We start from the raw sequence: 22609 nt of genomic DNA, 5'->3' as shown, positions 1-22609 counted from the left end.
TTTGAATTTAAGGCTGGCCCTAAAATTCCATTCAAGGGTACTTAGGATGGAATGGAAAGCAGTTAGATGGAGCAGACCCAGGGAGGGAGCTGGAAGGTAAGTGATGAGGCTGATGAAACAGGTCATAGGCAGACTATAAGGCGCATGCATGCCACACTGAGTTTCATTACCCACAATGCAGCTAGGTGCCAGGGGAAGCAGGAACCATATATGCAGTTAAAAGATCCATTGGGCAACTGAGCAGAGATGGGCAGAGGAGGTGACACTGGGGGCAGGTTAGGAGTTCAGTCAGGTCCAACTGAGAAATAATGAGTCCCAATCCAAGGCAGGGATTGTGGAGTTTGAGAGAGGGATGGATAATAAAGATAGTGCAAAGGTGGAACTGACAGGCTGTCAAGGCAAGGGAGAGAGAAGAGCCCAGATGGCTGCCAGTTTTGTTCTTTGAGCACAAGAAGGGCCATGGTGCCATCCCCTGCCATCATTATGGACAGCTCTGCATTTTTCTGCCATACAGGGAATCTCCGAGGTCTGTAGAGGTTGTGGGACTGCTTTTCCAACACTAACTGTGGCTCATTGCCCACTGCTGACTGGAGCAGGGCCCTGGACGTGAACCCTGGCTTTGGCAGCGGCAGAGGCAGGGAATGGACAGAGGAATCAAATGCTGCCTCTAAGGTGCAAATCAGGATCCTGCCTGGAGCCCAGCCAAGGCAGCAGACACAATTTATGGGGTGAGAGCACAATTCAAGTCCAGAAGAGAGCTGATGCTCCAGATAAGGAGACAAATCTGCATCAGGTAAAGCAAATAGGAAAAGCCAGGAAGTGTTAGGTATTGGAAGCAAGATTGGAGGTGCTTCGGCCTAGACCATGCCAGGGGTGACCAGTGCTCTCTGGCTCTCTTTTTGATCTACTTTTCATTTTTACCTTGTTCCCCAGAGACTAAGGTGAATATTCCGTATTTCCGTTCCACTCTGTGTTACACCCCATGGGATCCCTGCCCTCAGGGATTTATAATCTGTTAGGCAAGAAAAGAGTAGGGACTCAATAATATAGACAGAGTGTCACCTTTAAGAGGTCAGAGGATGGGGACATCTGGGTGGCTCAGAGGTTGAGCGTCCACCTTCAGCTCAGGGCATGATCCCGAGATCCTGGGATTGAGTCCCGCATTGGGCTCCCTGTAGGGAGCCTGCTTCTCCCTCTGCCTATGTCTCTGCCTCTCTCTGTGTCTTTCATGCATAAATAAATAAAATCTTAAAAAAGGTCAGAGGATGGAACAGTGACTTCTAGGTGGGCTACTAGAGGAAGCTCAGAAGACCCATCAGAAAACAGCAGGTGGTCTCAACTTGGGGAGGACAAGGAGCATGTGTAGGGAATAGAAAGGGTGATCAGGAAGCAATTAGGAGAGGTCAAGGGGGCTAAAATCTCCAATGTTCTAATACCAGATGAAGGATGTGGTTGAGCAAATAAATGCCAGTGGAGAACAAATTACTGGAGATTTTATCACTGGCTTGGAATCAAGGTCCTGGTTTGTTTTTTTGTTTTTTAGATTTTATTTATTTGACAGAGAATGAGCATACAAGCAGAGAGAGCCTGTGGGAGAGGGAGAAGGAGAAGCAGCGAGAAGGAGGGAGAGGGAGAAGCAGGCTCCCTGCAGAGTGGGGAACCCAACACGGGGCTCAAACTCAGGACCCTGGGGTCATGACCTGAGCCAAAGGCAGATGCTTAACCGACTGAGCCACCCAGGTGCCCCAAGGCCCAGGTGTTATACAGTGTTTGGTGCATGGTAGACACTCAGTAGTTTATCACAGTGACTTAACCCAAACTTTAGGACTAATCTGTTTAGCATATTGAGAAAGGGTTAGATTGGGGCGAAAGTGGTGGGGGAAGATGATTCCAGAGATTTCTCTCACCAGGTGTGGAAGCTATCAGTGGGGCGGGGGGATGTAGGTTAGGGCCTGTCCAGCCCACATCAGCGGCCCCTCTCCCGGAACAACATTGTACACTGGTGTGATGAGCCCCACTGACCATGTTTGTACCATAGGACTGTGACCAGACTGAGCTGTGGCACTACCCTGTCCCTTGTCCACCTTGAGATCTCATGTTCAGCTCTTCCTTTACTCTATGTGATGGCCTGGTGGCTTTCTGATGATTTCATGCTCCTTTACTGCTTTGCCTTTGGTGGGACAGGGAATTAGGATGACCAGAGTTCATTTCTCTTGTTTGCAATTTTTAAAAATCCTAACTTATACAAGATGATAATAAAATCTGGTAGTAGGGTGAGTCTCAGTGATGGAAAGTGAAGACTTCATGTGGGGAATATTGGTCATACTTGGAGGTTCACTGTATTGCGGGGGACATGAAGAAGAGACGTCATAGCTAATTGGCATGTTTTGATTGAAAGTGACTAGAAAAATAGTGGAATCTTCTTCAGACAAAGGGTTGGGGCAGCTGGAAGCAGGTGTGGGAGATTGAGATTTCTGTTTTGAGGGCAAGGAAAGGAGCAGGTATTTCCAGAGAACTTTCTCCTCTGCCAGCCACTGTTCTAAGTGCTCCGCGTGGGTCAACTCTGATTAACCTTTGTAACAATCTGAGGAGGTGTGTGTAATTATCTCCATTTTCCAGATGGGTCACTGAAGCTCAGAGTGGTTGATTAACTCACTGGAGTAGGCACAAGGCTATTCTCCAGATATTTCTGTGTCCTGAAGGTGGAGAGCTAGAGTTGGACTATATTTTCTAACTCACTGAAGTTGGGTGAGGTTGTTAGAAGTGACATGTGCCAGTTCGAGCCAGCTATACAATATAGTTGCTGGTGAAGAACATTCTGGGTCCCTTTTATTTCCCTTTGCTACAAACTGACCATATTCCAGGTAGTGGCTACTCCATCAGCTTGAGTCCTGGACTGAGGGAGAAAGAGAACAGAGCCCCAACCAGCATGGGATGTTCACGTAAATAGGAGTAGGAAACAAACCTTTATTGTTTTAAGCCCCTGTGATTTGGGGATTGTCAGTGTACCTCATCTGGACTCTCCAGACTGATAAACTCAAGGGCACTCAGGAAGTCTTGTTGGACGGCTTTCAATCCAAATTTGTGTGCCTTGTTTTCAAACCAATGCCAGGTGGACATCCCTGGACCTGTCGGGGCCCATAAGCAAGGTTAGGGCTAGAGCTGTAGATTTGGTGTCATCTGTACAGCATGGCAGGGAGTAGAGAGAAAGGCATAGGGATTTGATCTGCGGGCTTTAGGATGCAGCTTCCTTCCCTCGTGTTCTTTCTCTCCAGAGGGTTTGTGGTCGGCGGCACATGTCCTGCTGCTAAGTAGGACATCTCTCGGAGTCTGGTGGTTGGGAGACTTTGGCTTGAGTTTGTTGACAGCTGCACACTCATAACATTGCTAAAAACTTCATAAACTCTGAAGCCTGGAAATAGCCCAAGTGATTTGAGGTTTTGCTCACTTGTAAATGTTTGAGTATTGTGTCCACAAATTGCAATTTGAGTAACTCAATTTTGAGGCACAGCTGTTATTTGGAAAAGGCCCATCTAGGAACACAAACTCCTTGCAAAATGATTGTGCTTCATTTTTGTCAAGTATCAGAAAACCATTAAACTGCCAAGCCATATGGCAAATGCCCACTCAAAGCAGAGTGCAACAGCACACCATAATGAATCTGTTTTTGGGGGGGAAGGAGATAGGACAGAGGAGCCTGGTTTTTGTGATCTACAGAAAAGCTCAGATTCACTGCTGCACATTTCAGCCTTCTAGAGTCCTGAGTAAGGATTTTTCCTCCCATGAAAAATTCATATAAAAAAATTAAGTTATGGCAGATTTTTTCCTTAGGTGTATTTTCCCTTTCAACCAATACCCATTTGAGTTTCTGCATATAAAACAGGTTTAACTGGGGCAGTAGAAACTTCTAAAAGTTGACACACTTTTTCATTTCTTTATACACTAGTTCAATAAACATTCATTAAGTATCAGTCTATCAGTTAGAGTTAGGTTTAGCTGCATATAACTGAAAAATAGAAAATGATGGTGACTTAGAAGATTATTTCTCCCCCAGGATAGAGAACCCTGAGGGTCGGCAGCTTGGGGCTGGTATGGTAGCTTTCTGGTCGTTAAGGTCCCGGCTTTCTCTTGGCTTATGCTCTGCCAAACTCGGAGTTGGTCCAGTATAGCTACCATGCTCCAGCCTTCACATTCTAGACAGCAGGACTGCAGAAGAGAAGCACAAGCCTTTCCCATTTCAAGAGGGTTCTGGAAGTATCACACGGCATTTCTGTTCCCAGATCTTTGGCCAGACCTTAGGCACATGGATGGCCTTACCCTACTGCAGAGACTGGGGAATGCGGTAACCTGCCAGCTAAAGACAGAGACTGTTACTAAAGAGAAAAAGGCAGAAATGGATATTGGGAGATTCCCAGCAGACTCTGTTCCACCTGGGGTCCTCGTGGTTTGTTCTTCCTGCCAGACTATAACCTTCTTGAGCATAGGGGCCAGGTTTGATTTAGCCCTGTGCCTCGAAGACACTGGTGGGCTGTGATTTTATTTATCTGCTACTTCGCACTCCTCACAGGAGACGCCAGGCACTTCTTCTCATCTTCTGTTCCCTCTCCTACCTTTTCTGTTCCTTCAATGTGACCTGGAGCATATTTACTCATCATCAGATGTTATTTCTACCGGCATGACACTAAACTACCCATTTCTCATGATCGAATCTTAACTCCAGGGACAAGTGATGCTCAGAGCTGAGTTGTTACAGTTGGAGCTAGGTGGAAGACGAAGCAGAAGTGTGTGTGGGTGGCCTCCTCGGGAGCGTTCTGCTGTGGGAACAGCTCCCAGGCCAGGCTGGTCTGGAAGAGATGCCTTATAGGCAGGTGGGTGCTGACGTGGTTCCCAAGGCTGCCAGGTGTGATCACGGGTGACCGCAGAAACAGTGAACAAGCAGGTGGAGGTGGAGGTGGGGATGGTGAGTTCTGCTTTAAACATAATGAAAGGAAAGAGGAGCTAAAATTTCTGGAGAACCCGCTATGGGCCAAGTACTGTGCTCAGTGGGGCAACTCCGGTAACCCCCACGACTGACCTAGGAGGTAGGTGACTTACCTCTGTCTTGCGCGTGGCTCGCTGAGGCTCAGAGACGTTGATTAGGCTCTTGACCAGAACGCAGGCCCGGACCCTTTCCTTCTAAGCCTGTTTAAAGAACCAGCACCGAGGTGTGTAAAGTTTAGCACCACGCCTAGCCTTTCACTCGGTAAACCCAGTAGCTGTGGCTCCCTTCCACCTTCGTGCAGCAATCGGAATTCACCCCAACTCCTGAGTGTGGGGTTGCAAGAGACCTCATTCCGTTCCTCGTGCTCCTTCAGATCTTTTGAAAGTCCTCAAAGCCCAAGAGCCGGGCTGCTTGCTTGCCTGGGAGTCTCATAATTAGGACGAGTGCTTAATTGGCATGTTTGTTTCCGCGGAGAGGTGGCTGGCGGAGGATCCTTGCAGGGACAGAGAAGGCTGCTTTGCTTTTGTTCCTCGCAGCACCGTGTGCCCATAGCAACGGCGGGTGAATCCAACAAAGTTGAAAAGAAAAAGTGCCCAGAGTTCGCGCGAAGGTTGATTGCCCTGGAGAAGTTGACAGGCCCGTGCAGATGGAAATGATTTCCCTAGGTCCTGAAAAATGTGCTCGTCAACCCCAGAAATACAAACCGCATCTCTTGTTTTCTTTAAGATGAGGAGTCCGGTCAAGAGGTCTGTGTAATGAAAGATGTTTGTGGAATCCATTTCCATTCTGCCTGGAGCCATCTGCTTTATGTCTATAATAAACAGGGATGTTTGCAGCCACTTTCCCGGGCCGGGTCCTGTTAGAGGCGCTCACCGCAGGGAAAGGTAAATTGACTGCCTCCCAAGCCGTGAGCATTAGCACATTGCATCTGCAGCGACGGCACTTAACCTTCCTGGCTCGCCTTTCCTTTCTGTGTCTCAGCGATGGCCTGTGACAAATGGGCCGAAGGGCGCACACTTAGTTAGAATTTGGTGCATGCGGGGCATCGGCTGGCATCATCACGTTGCTGGGTGATTGGAGTGAAATGTAGGCAGCAGGAAAGGCCGTCCTGGGGGCGGGGGGGCTGCGGAAATGCCTGCCCTTCCCCAGGCACAGGGGTCCTGGAAGTAGCCACCCCGGGGCTTCCCGGACGCACTCTCCAGGGAGGACCTCAGGGCTGTTTCTGAAACAGAAATAGGAGTAAGACACACCCTCGTTTACAATCTTCAGAGGTTTCTCATTGCCGGAGGAATAAAATCAAGTCTCAGGAGACCCCCTAGGGGCCTGCAGGATCCTTACACCCTCTGCAGCCTGGATCCTGAGTCACCTACACCGCGTGGCTGTGCTTTTTTAGTTCATCACCCACCCTAGTGGTGGTTTCTGGGCCTTTGCCATGCTGGTCCCTCTGCCCGATGCCCCCTTCAGTACCCTCATCGCTGGCTCAGTTCTTCACTTTCTTTGCCCCCGGCTTGAGGTCACTGGAGAGAGCCTGCCCCCACATAGGTGAGTGTATTCGTTTCCTATGGCTGCTACAACAAATTGCCATTAATTGCTAGTTTAAAGCAACACGGTTTTATTTTCTTACAGTTCTAGAAGCAGAAGTCTGAAAGCAAGGTGTCAGAAGGGGCTGCATTCCCTCTGAAGCTCTGGGGGAGAATCTGTTCCCTTGCCAATTCCAGCTTCTGGAGGCTACTTGCACTGCTTGGTGCACAGCCCCTTCCTCTTTTAAAGTCAGCAGCATAGAACCTTCCTTTCTGATTGTCACTTTAGCCCTTCCATCTTTCTATATCTGACCCACCCTTCCTCCTCCTTATTTACCCTCATGATAAAACTGGGTCCACCTGGATAATCCAGGCAAACCTCCCTCTTTTAAGATCCCGAATTTAATCACACCAGCAAAGCCTCTCCCTGTCAAAGCAGCAGCTGGTGGCTTCCAGCTCTCCAGAGCAGAGGGATGGATGGATGTCCTTGGTGCCAGCGGGCAGGAAGTCGGTGTATCCCTGCCGATGGGATCCTGACTGACGAAGGCACCCCAGGGCAGGAATGTCTTGTTTGACTTCGGTGTGCAGTGGAAGTAGAGTGTTGGCAAGGGGTCTCAAGTGCCTCTTGGAAGCCAGAAAGGTCAGTTTCGATCTGTGGAAGGCCCAGTGCATTGGGCCTTGCCTCTGGTTTAATGATAAATTCCGAGAAGGCCATGTATGCCTCCTTCTCAACTTGTTAAGTCCTTCAGCAGCAATTATTACTCACTCTGTGGGCCACTACCCCTGCCCCCCACGCCCCCCAGTTAAATGCTTATTGATGAGAAGCCTTTCCTGATAGCAAAAGTCTCCCACACTTGCTTTGTCTCACTAGATAGTGCTAGATGGCAGGGCAGATGAGTCACTCGCGTGCATCTGTCCTCGTGTCTGATGAGAGAGACCTGCACTCAAATCAGAGCCTGGTTTATTCTCCTGATGGCCCCTGGAGTTAGTCCATTCTAAGGCTGACACTGTATCTCTCTGCGTTTGGGTTTGAGAGGGTGTTTAGTTGAGGCAAGAGTATACAAGTGAGGCAGGAACCCCGATTTCATTCCTGAGCCTGGAAACAAGCTCTCACTGCCTCCTCCCGCCGCGGCTGCGGTTGTCAAGCTAAGCCACTCCGGAGCAGTGTGGCTCAGTGGGCTGCTGGCAAGGAAAGAAAAGACAGACACCTATTAAATGTCACTTCTTCCCAACATCACAATTCATTGCTGTTGATGCCACCATTCAAACAAATGATCTAATTTACAGTTTCTGGGAACTTTTGAAAAACGAATCAAAACCCCAGGTTACCTAAGATGCTGCAGTTACATGTTTTAATGGCTCTACAAAATTATATTTTGTCAAAATGAAATAGAACTTTGAAAGGCTTCATAATAGTTGTGAACAACAGCCAGCCTCTTCAGATACACTCATCACAAGGCTGTTCTTGTGAATAGCTAAGCATACTCTGCAAATAATATCTCATTAAACCATCCAACCTCCCTGGGAAGAAGCTAGCAGCAGTAGCTTGCAGACCGCTTTCTTTTCACGCAGTAGGGGTTGTTCCTGCTGCCTTAAAGGAAGCTTGAAGAAACCACATGCCCCCTAGGTTGAGAGGTTTTTTTATCTATATGCTCTACCTCAGAATACATCCAGAACAACTTCTCTATATTAGGAGGGTGCATTAGGCCTTTCCCCTACCAGGACACAGGTCCCCTCTGCAGCTAGCCAGTACCCTTTATAGTCTTCACTGAGCCCTCGTCTGGGCCAGGCACTGTGCTTGAAGCTGGGATCTAGAGATGAAGGTAACACCACTCCTTTTCTCAATGAGCTTGTTGTCTGGTGGGTAGGAAAGAAACAAGAGCAATTTTTTCAATAGAATGTGCTATATGATTTACTGAGGGTAGGACATAGATCAGCTGACCTGAGCTAGCTGTCAGAAAAGCCAACTTGGCAGCCTTGTACACAGCTCCATGTCTCCATGTATCCCCAGCTCTGTGGCGGACCCTGTACATGAGCCAATCCTATTTCCAATTCCCTTTTCCTTGCTGCTTCCCACGGGAGAGCCTGTAAAGCTTGCTTTTCCTGCCTCTCTGGCAGCAAGAGGGGCCATGTGTGATCTAGTTGTGGAGAATAAGAAGCAAAATCTACAGGGTGGTTCTGAAAAAGCCCTTCTGTTTTGGATTAAGAGGGACAACCAGTCTAGTGGAGCTCTTTGCTCCTTCTTGCCTTATACATTTTCATGATGGCTGCAGCTACAGCAGCAATCTTGTGACCATGAGGGAAAAGCTGAGAGAATTGCAGGTCCTTGTTGAGCCAGTGACCTAATAGCAGCTGCCTACTTAGACTTCTTGTCATGCGAGAAACAAATAACCTCTGTTTGTTCAAGCCATTGAAGTTTTAGGCTTCTGGGACTTGTAGCCAAATGCATCCCTAACTGATACAGGCACCTAGCAGGCAGTCAAAAAATAGTGATTGAAGTCACAAATAATGTGATTACCCGAGTTGAATCTTAACAGATTGGGGTGTGCTGGGGATATTCTAGTTGGAGGAAAGTGAAATAACATGTACAAAGGCTTGAAGCAAGAAGCCATGAGGAGCTTACAAAGAAACCACTGACAAGTACTTCACTGTTGCTAGAGTATAAAGTTTGAGGCCAGCAGTGGTTGGATGTAAGTCCCAGCCTTTGTAGCATTTGGCTAAAAGTCCCAGAAGCCTAACTTCAGTGGCTTAAACAAATAGAGGATATTTGTTTCTTGCATGACAAAGAGTCTAAAAGTAGGCAGCTGCATTGGATTTGGAGAAGCAGACAACAAAGGCCAGATTAAAACAGTTTCCTTAGATAAAAAGAGTTCAGGTTCCAGTGAACGAGAACTCTCCACATTTACCCCTGCAACACAGAATTACAGCCAAAGACACCATAGCTAGAATGAAAGGAAGAAAGTGAATGCGTTTTCCCTGTTGGCCACCATATTAGTTACCCCCTTGCCACTTAACAAATTAACCCAAAATTTAGCAGGTTAAAATATTACACATTTATTATCTCATAGTTTCTGTGGGTCAGGCTTAGTCTCTCAAAAGGCTGCGATGAAGATGCTCACAGGCCTGCAGCCTCATCTGAACATTTGATTGGGGAATGACCCACTTGCACATTCACTAATGTGCTTGTTAGCAGGATTTAATTCCTCACAGGCTCTTGGCACCAGAGGTCTCCTTTAGTTCCTTGCCCCGTGGGTCTCCCTGTGAGGCAACTCACAAGATAGCTGGCTTCATCAGGGTGAGCAAGCAGGAAAGAAGGAGGGAAGCCAGAGAGCTTTCTGTAACCTCTCCAAAGTAAAAGTCCGCTCTTTTCCTGTATTCTATTTAGTTACTAGGCCCAGCCCACACTCGGGGGGGGGGGGGGGGGGGGGGACTGCAGGTGAATACCAGGTGATGAGGATCACCAGGGGCCACCTCCTCTCTTCCCCTCCTCCCTTGTCATGGTCAGCAGCTGCAGCACCCATTTCATTATGGGCATGATCATCACCACAGCCACAGTAATCTACTAAACGCTTCTTCTACACCACACTTCCCATACATAGCTCATTTATCCTCACAACTACCCTGTAAGGGGAAATAATATTATCCTTGCATGTGAGGGGACTGCAGCTCACAGAGGGACTGATTTGCCTTACATCACACAGCTAGTAAGAGGTAAAACTAGGAGTCAGAAAAGGGCCTAACTCTCCAGTGGAGCTTCTCACTCCAGGAGGCAGCATCTCAGAGGCAGGAGAGCCATGTCTGCCAGTGTGCCCTGGAGTGTGCTGTTTTCTGCTTCCCTTTAATCACACAGGGGATTTCAGGGCCAGGGTGAGGAGACAAGAGGGTGGACCAGACCCTCAAAATGCTTCTGCCCTAGATAAAGGACAATAGGTAAAATAAAAATAAAAGTGCCGGTCTACTCTGGGACCTAGTAAGTTTCACTTGGACTATCAGAGATGATGTATGGGAGTCTTCCATACTTCCTTTTGATTCCAAGGTGACCCATCAGAGCCCAGGGAGGGTATAGAAGTTACAGGAAGAACAGTCTCTGCAGTCAGGTGTCTGGTTCCAGTCCTGCAGCTTCTACGGGTCCCTGGGCTGGATAGGTGATGATCACTCAGGGTTGTTGAAAGGATTCAGTGAAACAAGGGAGATACTGTGACATAGTGTTGAACACAGGTAAATCCTCCATAAATGTTATTGTTATTACTGCCCCTTCAGTCACCTTATAAGTGAGAAATGAGAATAGCCTCTGTATGCTTTAGGGACACTGATCTGGATGGTGGCCTGGTGCCAACTCTGACCTGAGTTTCTGTCCCCAGGAAGGCAGGGTGGCCACTACCGTGGGCGTGGATGTGCCCGACAAGATGAAGAGCCGAATCCCAGTGGTTCTCCTGGCCTGTGGCTCCTTCAATCCCATCACCAACATGCACCTGCGCTTGTTTGAGGTGGCCAGAGACCACCTACACCAAACAGGTCAGTTGGGGGTGCCAGGGCCAATGGACAAACTGATGGATTGGGCCCCTTGGGGTTCTGCTGGCTGTTGTTATCATCACTACGATTAAAACTGCTTAGTTTATGAATTCACAGAATAACTGGTGGCATACATTCCTCCATCACATTCAGAGAGCTAACAACACCCCTCAGCCCTGTGACCTGTGTACAAGTCATATTCCTGGCCAGAAAGCCAAACATTTCCCAGGGTCCACCATCCCCTGCCACCTCATGTTGCCTATGAAGGCTAAAAAGACACTGGGCACTTTACAGAAACTCATCTCTAGGCATTCATTCTAATGCTCCCAGGAAGCAGTTACGTACACAGCCAGATGAATAGGTAGCATGTGCCTTGCTCCTCTTGTTCATGTTTATGAGAGCCCTTGCTGTTCTTCAGTGAGTAAGCAAACACAGTGTAATGGGAATTTTGACATTTTCCCCTTTGAATAGATCTTAGACAATTACAAATTAACAATCTTGCATATAGGGCATTTCCAATCCAGATGAGATGGCTTGGCCAGAAATATTTAATCAGCTGGGAATATTTAATCTAGAAATGTTTCATGTCTTTGACTTTCCATTTCATTATTTAGAGAGTAAAACTGCATTTGGAATCTGCATAATTATTTCTAAAGGATGTAAGTCCTTTATATGGTCATGTCAGATATATATGAAACTATTTATATATTTATGTATACTTTATGTGTTCATATATGTATTTTATATTCAAAAATATTTGCCTTTAAGGGCATTGTTGTTAAACCAGAATCCATTCCTATTTATTTTTAATGTAGAAAAAGAAGTATTTGAGCAACATGCAGATCATTTCTTCAAAGAAATTATGTACAATGTTAGTTTATTTTAAAGGAAATGTCTTTGTACCACAGGTTTTTTTTTAAATATTAAATTTATTTTTTTATTGGTGTTCAATTTGCCAACATACAGAATAACACCCAGTACTCATCCCATCAAGTGCCCCCCTCAGTGCCCGTCACCCATTCACCCCCACCCCCCCGCCCCTTCCACCACCCCTAGTTCGTTTCCCAGAGTTAGGAGTCTTTATGTTGTCTCCCTTTCTGATATTTCCTACCCATTTCTTCTCCCTTCCCTTCTATTCCCTTTCACTATTATTTATATTCCCCAAATGAATGAGAACATATAATGTTTGTCCGTCTCCGATTGACTCATTTCACTCAGCATAATACCCTCCAGTTCCAGAAGTTTTTTTATTCAAAAGATGAAAGTTGGTTAAGCATCTGACTCTTGATTTAGCTCAGGTCATGTCCTCATGGGTTGATCGAGCTCCACATCGGACTTTGCATTCAGCAGGGAGTCTGGTTGAGATTCTCTCTCTCTCTCTACTTCTGCTCCTTCCCCAACTTGTGCACACGCTGTCTCTCAAAAAAAAAAAAAAAAAAAAAGTGAATGTGGGTATCTATCCTTAGTAAATATGTAACTCTTACAAAGGAATAAAAACATCCAAACAATCCAGTGAACGTTAGTAGCACTATACCAGAAAAGAAATAGAAGAGACCAACAAACTTGGGAAAAGATGCTCAGTGTCACTGATAATCAATGAAAAAACAAATAAAAACATGGTAAACACCACAAAGTTATAAAGCACCATGAGGACAGCTACAGTGGTTGCTTGGTCACCACAGAATTGCTGCCATCTATCAGTAGGCTTATAGTCATTGCTCAATAAATATCTGTTGTAGTAGCAAATAGCTTTAGTCTGTGTGATTGGCAAAGATTAAAGACTGACAAAATTTGGTACTGGCAGGATAGGAAGGGAAACAGACACTCATCCATTGGTAGTGATAGGATAAATGATAAAACATTTTTGGAGGGCAATTTGGTGTTCTGTGACAAAAAATTTAAAGTCTGTACTCATACCCATAATGAGGAGAAAAATCAATCAATTGAAACTGAAACAGAACTCACACAGATGTTAGAATTAGTAGATGGCATTAAAACAGTTACTATAATTATGTGCCATATGCTCAAAAAGTAGAGACCTGGAAAATATAAAAAGGGTTCAAAACAAATATTAAGAGATGAAAACTACAATACATGGGATAAAAAATATACTGGAAAGGATTAACAGATTAGGTATTGCAGAAGAAAAGGTTAGTAGACTTAAAATTAGAACAGTAGAAATGACCTAAAATGAAACACTGAGGGGAAAAAATGGAATTAAAAAAAAAAAGAATATAAATAAGATGTCACATAACTTTAAAGAATCTTGACATAATTGGAATTGTAATCGTAGAAGGAAAAACAGAAAATAACTGAAAAATTTCCAGATTTGATGAAAACAGATTTTATCAAGTAGCTCAACAAATTCTAAACATAAGAAACATGAAGAAAACAATACTGAGGTATATGATAACAAAATTTCTCAAAACCAATAATAAAAAATCTTAGAGGACAGTACATTTCCCATTACTGAATTCAGCAAAAGGGAATTTAGTGGAACATCTTTAAAGTACTGAAAGAAAAAAAACTGTCAACGTAGGATTCTGTATCCAGCAAATATACATCTTTCAGAAGCAAAGGAAAAAAACTTTTTAGCTTTAACAAACTGAAAGATTTCACCATCAGATTTTCACTACTGAAATGCTAAAATCCTTTAGGAAGAAGGAAATGATACAAAATGGAAATATGGATCTACACAAAGGAATCCAGGGTACTGATAACCACATGGGCAATTACGTATGTTTTTCTCTAATTATTTAAACTTCTTTAAAAGATAATTATTTAAACAAAAATAATAGGAATATGTTGTGGGGTTTGTAAAATGTCAAAGTAAAATATATGACAAAGATATAAGACATAAAATATATATAAGACAAAATATGGTATGATTCCATTCTTCCAGGGAAAAATGGAAGATGACTATTCCAGAGTCTTATATGTGAAATGGTATACTATCACCTAAAAGTAGATTGTGACAAGTTAAAGATACATAAATATAAAGTGATTTATAACATGTATATATAGAGAAAGATTATATATATATATATACACACACACACACACACCTCTTTATATATATATAATATATATATATTATAAACCCTAATACAACCACTAAGAAAAAAAGATAAAGCTAATAAGCATACAAAGGAGATAAAATAGAGTATACTAAGAAAGCAAATAACAAAATGACAGACTTAAATCTAACCATATCAATAATCACATAATATATAAGTACAGTTGATCCTTGAACAACACAGATTTGAACTATGCAGGTTCACTTGTACAGATTTTTTTCAATGAATACAGAACAATTCTGGGAATGTATTTTCTCTTATGATTTTCTTCATAACATTTTTTTTTCTCTAGCTTTGTTGTAAGAATATGATATATAATTCCTACAACATATGTGTTAATGATTACTTATGTTATCGTTAAGGCTTCTTGTCAGCAGTAGGCTATTAGTAGTTAAGTGTGAGGGAGTCAAATGTTATTTTTGGTTTTTCAACTGCATGAGGGCTTGGCACCCCTAAAGGTCAATTGTAGCCTAACTATTCCTACTATAGGGCAGACACTGTCCGATTGGATGAAATAAGCAACACTCAAGTACAATTATATGATGCCTACAAGAAAAACAGTAAATATAAAGACACAAATAGGTTCAAAATAAAAGAATGGAAAACTACTCCATGCTAACACTCATTAAAAGAAAGTTGAAATGGCTATAGTAATATCGGAAAGGAGATTTCAGAGGAAAGAATATTACCTGGGATAAAGAAAGTCACTTCATAGTTTAAAAAAGGCCAGGCCAGTATTTTAAGAGGAAATAAATATTTTAAGGTTTATGATTATTAATAGATCAATAAGAAAAATAGATAAATCTGCAATTACAGTCAGATACTTCAGTTCTCACTAATTGATAGAATAAGTACACAGAAAATAATGAAGGATGTAAAAAATCTGAACAACACTATTAACCCATTGGACCTAGTTGACATTTAAAAAACACTCAACCAGGCATCATCAGAACACATGTTTCTTTCAAGAACACAGAGAATATTTACCAAGATAGACCATTTTCTGGGCCATAAAAGAAATCTCAATAAAGGTAAAAGGATTGAAATGCTACAAAGTGCATTCTGGAAACACAATAGAATTAAATGATAAATCACTCACAGACCTCTGGAAGATCCCCAAATATGAAAATGAACTAATACACTTCTAAAAACCCATGAGTCACAAAAAGAAATGCAAATGGAAACTAGAAAATATTTTGAACTGAATGGAGATGAAAACAATATATCAAAAATTTTGGGGTGTCACTAAAGCAGTACTTAGGGGAATTTTATAGCACTAAACACCATATTAGGGGGGGAATCAATGACTTCACCTCCTACTTTAAGAATTTAGGAATAGAGGAGCAGCTACAAAACAAGCATAAGAAAGGAAACAAGATTAGAGCAGACATCAGTGACATAGAAAACAGAAACATTAAAGAAAATTAATAAACCAATACTCTTTGAGAATATCAATAACATTGAGACCCCTCTAGACAGACTATCAAGGAAGAAAAAAAGAAAGACACAAACTACCATAATCAGGAATGAGAGAGGTGACACAACTATAGAGTCTACTGATATGAAAAAGAGACAGGAAAATTATAAATAACTTTATGCCTATAAATTTGACAACTTAATTAGAATAGACATATCCCTTGAAATACACACTGTCAAAGCTCATTCAAGAATTAATTTTTTAAAAAGATTTTACTTATTTATTTATGAAAGACACAGAGAGAGAGAGAGACACACACAGGCAGAGAGAGGAGCAGGCTCCACGCAGGAAACCTAATGTGGGGCTCAATACTGGGACTCTGGGATCATGTCCTGAGCCAAAGGCAGACACTCAACTGCTGAGCCACACAGGCATCCCAAGAATAGATTTAAAAAAAAAGAAGAAGAAGTAAAAATAACCTAAATAGCTCTATATCAATTAAAGAAATTTCATTTGTAGTTTAAAAACTATCCCACAGAGGATTCTGGGAAAATTGTGGACTAGGAAACACCAGCAATCCATCTCCCCACCTAAACAGCAATTGCACTGGCAAAATCTGATGTAACTATTTTAGAACTCTGGAGTCTGTTAAAGGCTTGCAAACTTCTAGGGGACGATTTGGACAGGTAAATTACAGCTAACTTCAATCAATTTTCAGTGCTCAGGACAGTAACAGTTCCCCATCCTCCCCACCACACACACATAGCAAGCAGCTATGCACATGTTCCTGATGCAGCCTGCACACAGCCTATGGGAGCCAAGGGGGGCAAAAAGGACCCTGTCCCCCAAATATCAGGGATCTGTGCTCTGATCTCTTGTTGCATTTCCCCCAGCCCCCAGGAATTGTTGCAAGCCTCTCCCCCTCTGGTTAAAGAGATTTCCAGGGGATTGAAAGGGCCAATGCCTTCTCCCTCTCCCCACATTTTCCTTTTTCCCTTTTAGGAGCCAAACATTATTTTTTAAAATGCATGTACAGGGAAAAGAATTAGAAATTGGCCACACATGTCCAGGGAAAGACTGAGAGACCTTAAGTGTATACCTCAGGCTGATCCTCAGCACAGGCACAACTTAAAACCATTTAAAAATAAAATAATAAACAATAACAAAAAACACACCCTGGAGAAGGAAGATAATCTGATTTTCAGAGCTACCACATCATTAGATTCAAATGTTCAGTTTTCTACAAAAAAGTTAAAAGACATACAAAGAAACAGGAAAGTAGGTCCACTCAAAGGAAAAAGACCAATCAACAGACACTGTCTGTGAAAGAGACCTGTGGGCAGATAAAGCAACTGTCTTAAAGATATTCGAAGAAGATACAGAGAAAGTCAAGAAACCCTGTGTGAACAAAATGGAAATATCAACAAAGAGAAAACCTAAAAGGGACTAAAAAGAGAAACTGGAGCTGAAAATTACAATAACTGAAATTACAAATTCACTAGAAAGATTCAAAGACAGATTTGAGCAGGCAAAACAAAGAATCAGCAAATATAAAGACAGAATAATGGAAATTATCAAGTCTGATGAAAGGAAAGAAACAAGATTAAAGAAGACTGAACAGAGCATAAGAAACCAGTGGTACCCCATCAAATACACCAACATAGACATTGTGGGAGTCCAGATGAAGAGGAATATAGGAGTAGAGAGAATATTTGAAGAAATAATGGCTGAAAACTTTTCAAATTTGCTGAAAGATGTGAATATAAACATCCAAAAAGCTCAATGAATGCCAAGTAAGAAGAAATCAAAGAGATGCCCACTGAGACATTATAATCAGACTTCTAAAGGATAAACACGAGCATCTTGAGAGCAATGAGCAAATCATCACATAAAGGGGATTCTCAAAAAGATTTTCATCAGATTTCTCATCAGAAACTGTGGAGGCTGAAGGCAGTGGACTGATATATTCAGAGTGCTAAAAGAAAAACAAAACAAAACAAAACTATCAACCAAGAATTCCATATCTGGCAAAACTGTCTGTCAAAAGTGAGGGAGAGGGCTAAGTATTGTGGGACAGATCAGATGGGTCATAACAATGCCTGAGATAGACACTGGCAACCTCTATAAGCAGCAGGTTCAACTCCTGGCTGAGATGTATGTTATCCTTACTGATGAAAAGGACAATACAGTTGGGGCTGAGATCAAAAGAATTGTCACCTGAATGAAAGGATTATTGCATTGAGCTTTTAGGATCTCATTCAATGCTGAAAATGAGCTCATGCTACAACACAGACTAGATGCTCAGATGCTAAAATTATCTTTCCAGGTTGTTTTACCAATACTTGATGTAGTCATCCATTAAGTAATACAGGAGAGCTAGAAGAAAATGATGCAGTTGGAGTAAGAAGAGCAGCAGAGAGACATTTAAAGGCTGAATTAGGAATCCCCATGAAAGAGGTTCCTCCAGAAGAAATTAATTACCTAACACAAATTCACTACAAGGCTCAATCAGATGGTATGGGGGGTGGGGCACGGACCAGGGGACAAGAAATTGATTCATTTTGTTTGTGAGGAAGAATATCATTTTGAATCCAGAGCCCAATGAGGTTAAGAGCTATTTCTGTGTGTCAAAGGAAGAGTTAAAAGAACTTCTGATAAAGGCAGCCAGTGGTGAAATTAAGATAACTCCATGGTTTCAAATTATCGTGGAGACTTTCCTCTTTAAACGGTGGGATAACTTAAATCATTTGAATCAGTTTGTTAACCATGAAAAAATACAGAATGAGATGAATGGTTAGTAAAATACTGAAAATTTTCTCTACTTAGTAAACTTAACATGATTTTTTAAAAATTTAGGTCCCTTAGAACTCTCACTTGAAACATTGATACTTTTCAACGAGTATTTGTGTGGAAAATACAACCAACTTCTTAATTTTATATCACACACCCCATATGAATGCATTGCTATTTGTAAAAGACATTTATGAGAGGCTATTGTCAAAAAAAGAGAGATTAACTTAACTGTCTAAGCACATGGTCCTAACAAACTTGAACAAATAAGTGAAGCTCTTCATTTTTGATACGTTGTGATAAACATTGTCAGCACACTTGTAGAGCAGTTTGCTCTTTTTTAAAAAAATATATATTTTTTTATTTATTCATGAGAGATACACAGAGAGGCAGAGACATAGGCAGAGGGAGAAGCAGACTCCATGCAGGGAGCCCGCCGTGGGACTCAATCCCGGGTCTCCAGGATCACGCCTTGGGCTGAAAGTGGCACTAAACTGCTGAGCCACCTGGGCTGCCCCACAGTTTGCTCTTTGCCAAATGCTTTATAAATCATTAAATTTTTATCATAATCCAGGAAAAAAGTGAGGGAGAAATTAAGACATAGCCAGATAAACAAAAACCGTGAAGAAGTTTGTTACCACTAGACCTACCTTGCACAAAATGCTCAGGGAGTTCTGGAAGGTGAAATGAAAGGAAACTAGACAGTAACTTGAATCTGTATGGAGAAATGAAGATCTCAGTAAAGGTAAATGCATTAGAAATGATAAAATCTAGTATTATTGTAACCGTGGTCTGTAATTGCACTTTTTGGTTCCTACACATTTTAAGAGATTAAATTTGTAAGTTCAAAGGAAAAAAATCTATTCATCTAAAAGCTAGTGTTGTTGTAACTTTGGTTTGTAATTCCAAATCTTTTTTTTTTTTTTTACATAATTTAAGAGACTAATGCATTATAAAAGAATTATAAGAGGAGTGCCTGAGTGGCTCAGTGGGTTTAAGCATCTGCTCAAGTCCTGGGATCAGGCCCTGAATCAGGCTCCCTGCTGAGCAGGGAGTCTGCTTCCTCTTCTGCCCATCCCCCTGCTTGTGCTCACTTCTCTCTCAAATATATATATAAAATCTTTTAAAAGAATTATAAGTTTATGTTTTTGAGCAATGTATGAAGATGTTATCTTGTGACATCAGCAACCAAAAGGTGGGTGGGGACAGAGGTTTAAAGGAGCAGAGTTTTTGTATGCCATTGAAGTTACACTCATGTAAACTCAAAGTGTTTTAACTTTTGGGTGTTAAATGTAATACCCATGGTAACCATAAAGAAAATATAGAATACACATAAAAGTAAATGAGAAGGAATTTAAACATTCCACTACAAAAAAACCAACTAAACACAAGAGAAGACAGTAATGAAAGAAATAAGGTGGGGAGGAACTATAAGGCATATAAGAAACAAGGAGGAGAAATTTCTCCTTATCAAGAATTACCTTAACTATAAATGGATTAAATTCTCTAATAACAGAGATCGGCTGATGGAAAAAAAATACGTGATCCAATTATATGCTATGTACAAGAGACACTTTTTTTTTTTTAACTTTTATTTATTTATGATAGTCACAGAGAAAGAGAGAGGCAGAGACACAGGCAGAGGGAGAAGCAGGCTCCATGCACCGGGAGCCCGACGTGGGATTCAATCCCGGGTCTCCAGGATCGCGCCCTGGGCCAAAGGCAGGTGCTAAACTGCTGCGCCACCCAGGGATCCCCAAGAAACACTTTAGATCTAAAGACAAAAACAGATGAAAATGACAGGTTGGAAAAAGATACTCCATGCAAATAATAACCAAAAGATAGCAGGGGTGGTTATATTAATATCAAACAAGATAGACTTTAAAACAAAAACAGTTACAAGAGAAAGAGGACATTATAGGGATGCCTGGGTGGCCCAGTGGTTTCAGCATCTACCTTTGGCTCAGGGTGTGATCCCAGAGTCCTGGGATCGAGTCCTATATCAAGCTCCCCACTGGGAGCCTGCTTCTCCCTCTGCCTATGTCTCTGCCTCTCTTTTTGTGTCTCTCGTAAATAAAAAAAAAAATCTTTTTTAAAAAAGTACATTATATAATAATAAAGAGCAATGAAATAAAGAAAATCAGCAATGAAATAGTGGCTGTGAATGATACATTGGACCAGATGGATCTAAAAGATTTAGAATATTCCATCCTAAAGCAGAATACAGATTCTTTTTAAGTGCACATGGAACGTTCTGCAGAGTAGATCACATAGTAGGCCACAAAACAAGCCTCAACAAATTCAAAAAGATTGAAAACATACAAGCATCTTTTCTGACCACAACACTATGAAACTATAAATCAACCACAAGGAAAAATCTGGAAAAAACACAAATATATGGAGGTTGAATAACCTGCTGCTAAAATATGAATGGGTCAACCAAGAAATGAAAGAGGAAATCAAAACATACATGAAGACAAATGAAAACACAATGGTCCAAAATCTTGAGACGCAGCAAAACCTGTTCTAATAGAAGATTATAGCAATACAGGCCTACCTCAAGAAGCAAGAAAGATACCAAACAAGAAGCAAGCAAAATGTCAAATAACCTAACCTTAACACCTAAAACGGCTAGAAAAACAAACAAGAAAAGCCCAAAAATCAGTAGAAGGAAGGAAACAATATAGATTAGAATAGAAATAAGTAAAATAGGGGGAAAAAAAAAACACAGAACAAATCAAGGAAACCATGAGATGGTTCTTTCAACAAATCAACAAGATTGATAAACCTCTAGCCAGACTCAAAAAACAAACAACTCAAGCAAAATCAGAAATGAAAGAGGAAAAATAACACCACATAGAGAATATTATGAAATATTATATGCAAACAAATTAGACAACCTAGAAGAAATGGATAAATTCCTAGAAACATAACTTCCCAAAAACTGAACCAGAAAGAAATAGAAAATTTGCACAGACCAATTACCAGCAATGAAATTTAATCAGTAATCAAAAATCTCCAACAAAGTCCAGGACAGATGGCTTCACAGTTGAATTCCACCAAACATTTGAAGAAGAGTTGATAACTATTCTTCTCAAAGTATTCTAAAAAAAAAATGGAAGAGGAAGAAAAGCTTCCAAATTCATTCTATGAGGCCAGCGTTACCCTGATCCCAAAACCAGATAAAGATACTACCAAAAAACAAAATTATAGGTCAGTATCTCTGATGAGCATAGAGGCAAAAATCCTCCACAAAATATTGGCAAACCAAATTCAACAATACATTTTTTAAATATCATTTGCTGTGATTAAATGGAATTTATTCCTGAGATGCAAGACTGTTTGAATATTCACAAATCAGTGTGATACATCACATCAATAAGAGAAAGAATAAAAACCATATCATTTCACTGGCTGCAGAATATCCATTTGAAATAAAAATCCTCAACAAAGAAGGTTTAGAGGGAACATACTTCAACATAACAAAGGCTATATGTGAAAAACCTATAGTTAACATCATACTCAATGGTGAAAAAACTGAGAGCTTTTCCCCTAAGATCAAGAACCAGACAGGAATGTCCATTGTCACCACTTTTATTCAGCATAGTGCTGTAAGATCTAGCCACAGCAATCAGACAACAAAAAGAAATAAAAGACATCCAAACTTTCACTATGGCAGATGACATGATTATTATATATAGAAAATCTTAAAGGCTCCTCAAAAAAGCTACTAGAACTGATAAAGGAATTCAGTAAGTTTGCAGGTTACAAGATCAATATATAGAAATCTGTTGCATTTCTATACACCAATAATGAAGCAATAGAAAGAGATATTAAGAAACAATCCTATTTGTAGTTGCCCCCAAAATAATAAAATACCTAGGAATAAACTTAACCAAGGAGGTGAAAGACCTGTACTCTGAAAACTCTAAAACATTGACAAAAGAAATTAAAGATGACACAAACAAATGGAAAGATATTCCATGTTCAGGGTTGGGAAAACAAATATTGTCATAATGTTCATATTACCCAAAGCAATCTACAAATTTAATGCAATCCCTATGAAAATACCAACAACATTTTACACAGAACTAGAACAAACAATCCTAAAATTTGTGTGAAACTACAGAAGACCCAGAACAGCCAAGGCAATTTTGAAAAAGAAGAACAAAACTGAAGGTATCCAAATCCCAGATTTTAAGATCTATTACCAAAGCTGTAGTAATCAAAATAGTATGGTACTGGCACAAAAACAGACACATGTCAGTACAGAGCACCAAGAAATAAATCCACAGTGATATGGTCAATTAAT

The 22609-nt window shown here is 41.5% G+C and overlaps 1 protein-coding gene and 1 pseudogene across 2 annotated transcripts in view; both read left to right on the top strand.

Moving 5' to 3' along the window:
- NMNAT3 (nicotinamide nucleotide adenylyltransferase 3) overlaps positions 1 to 22609 on the top strand; it is a 121461-nt gene that overhangs the window by 46039 nt on the left and 52813 nt on the right. For both annotated transcript variants that reach the window (XM_041734231.1, XM_041734230.1), the window contains exon 2: positions 10863 to 11016. In XM_041734231.1, the coding sequence (XP_041590165.1) occupies positions 10908 to 11016 (109 nt within the window). In that variant the 5' untranslated portion in view covers positions 10863 to 10907. The remainder of the gene's footprint in view (positions 1 to 10862; positions 11017 to 22609) is intronic.
- On the top strand, positions 15922 to 18606 carry LOC121478848 (annotated as a pseudogene).

The sequence above is a fragment of the Vulpes lagopus genome, chromosome 19 (assembly GCF_018345385.1).
Source record: "Vulpes lagopus strain Blue_001 chromosome 19, ASM1834538v1, whole genome shotgun sequence".
Lineage (NCBI taxonomy): Eukaryota > Metazoa > Chordata > Mammalia > Carnivora > Canidae > Vulpes > Vulpes lagopus.
This window is presented reverse-complemented; position numbering and strand designations above follow the sequence as displayed.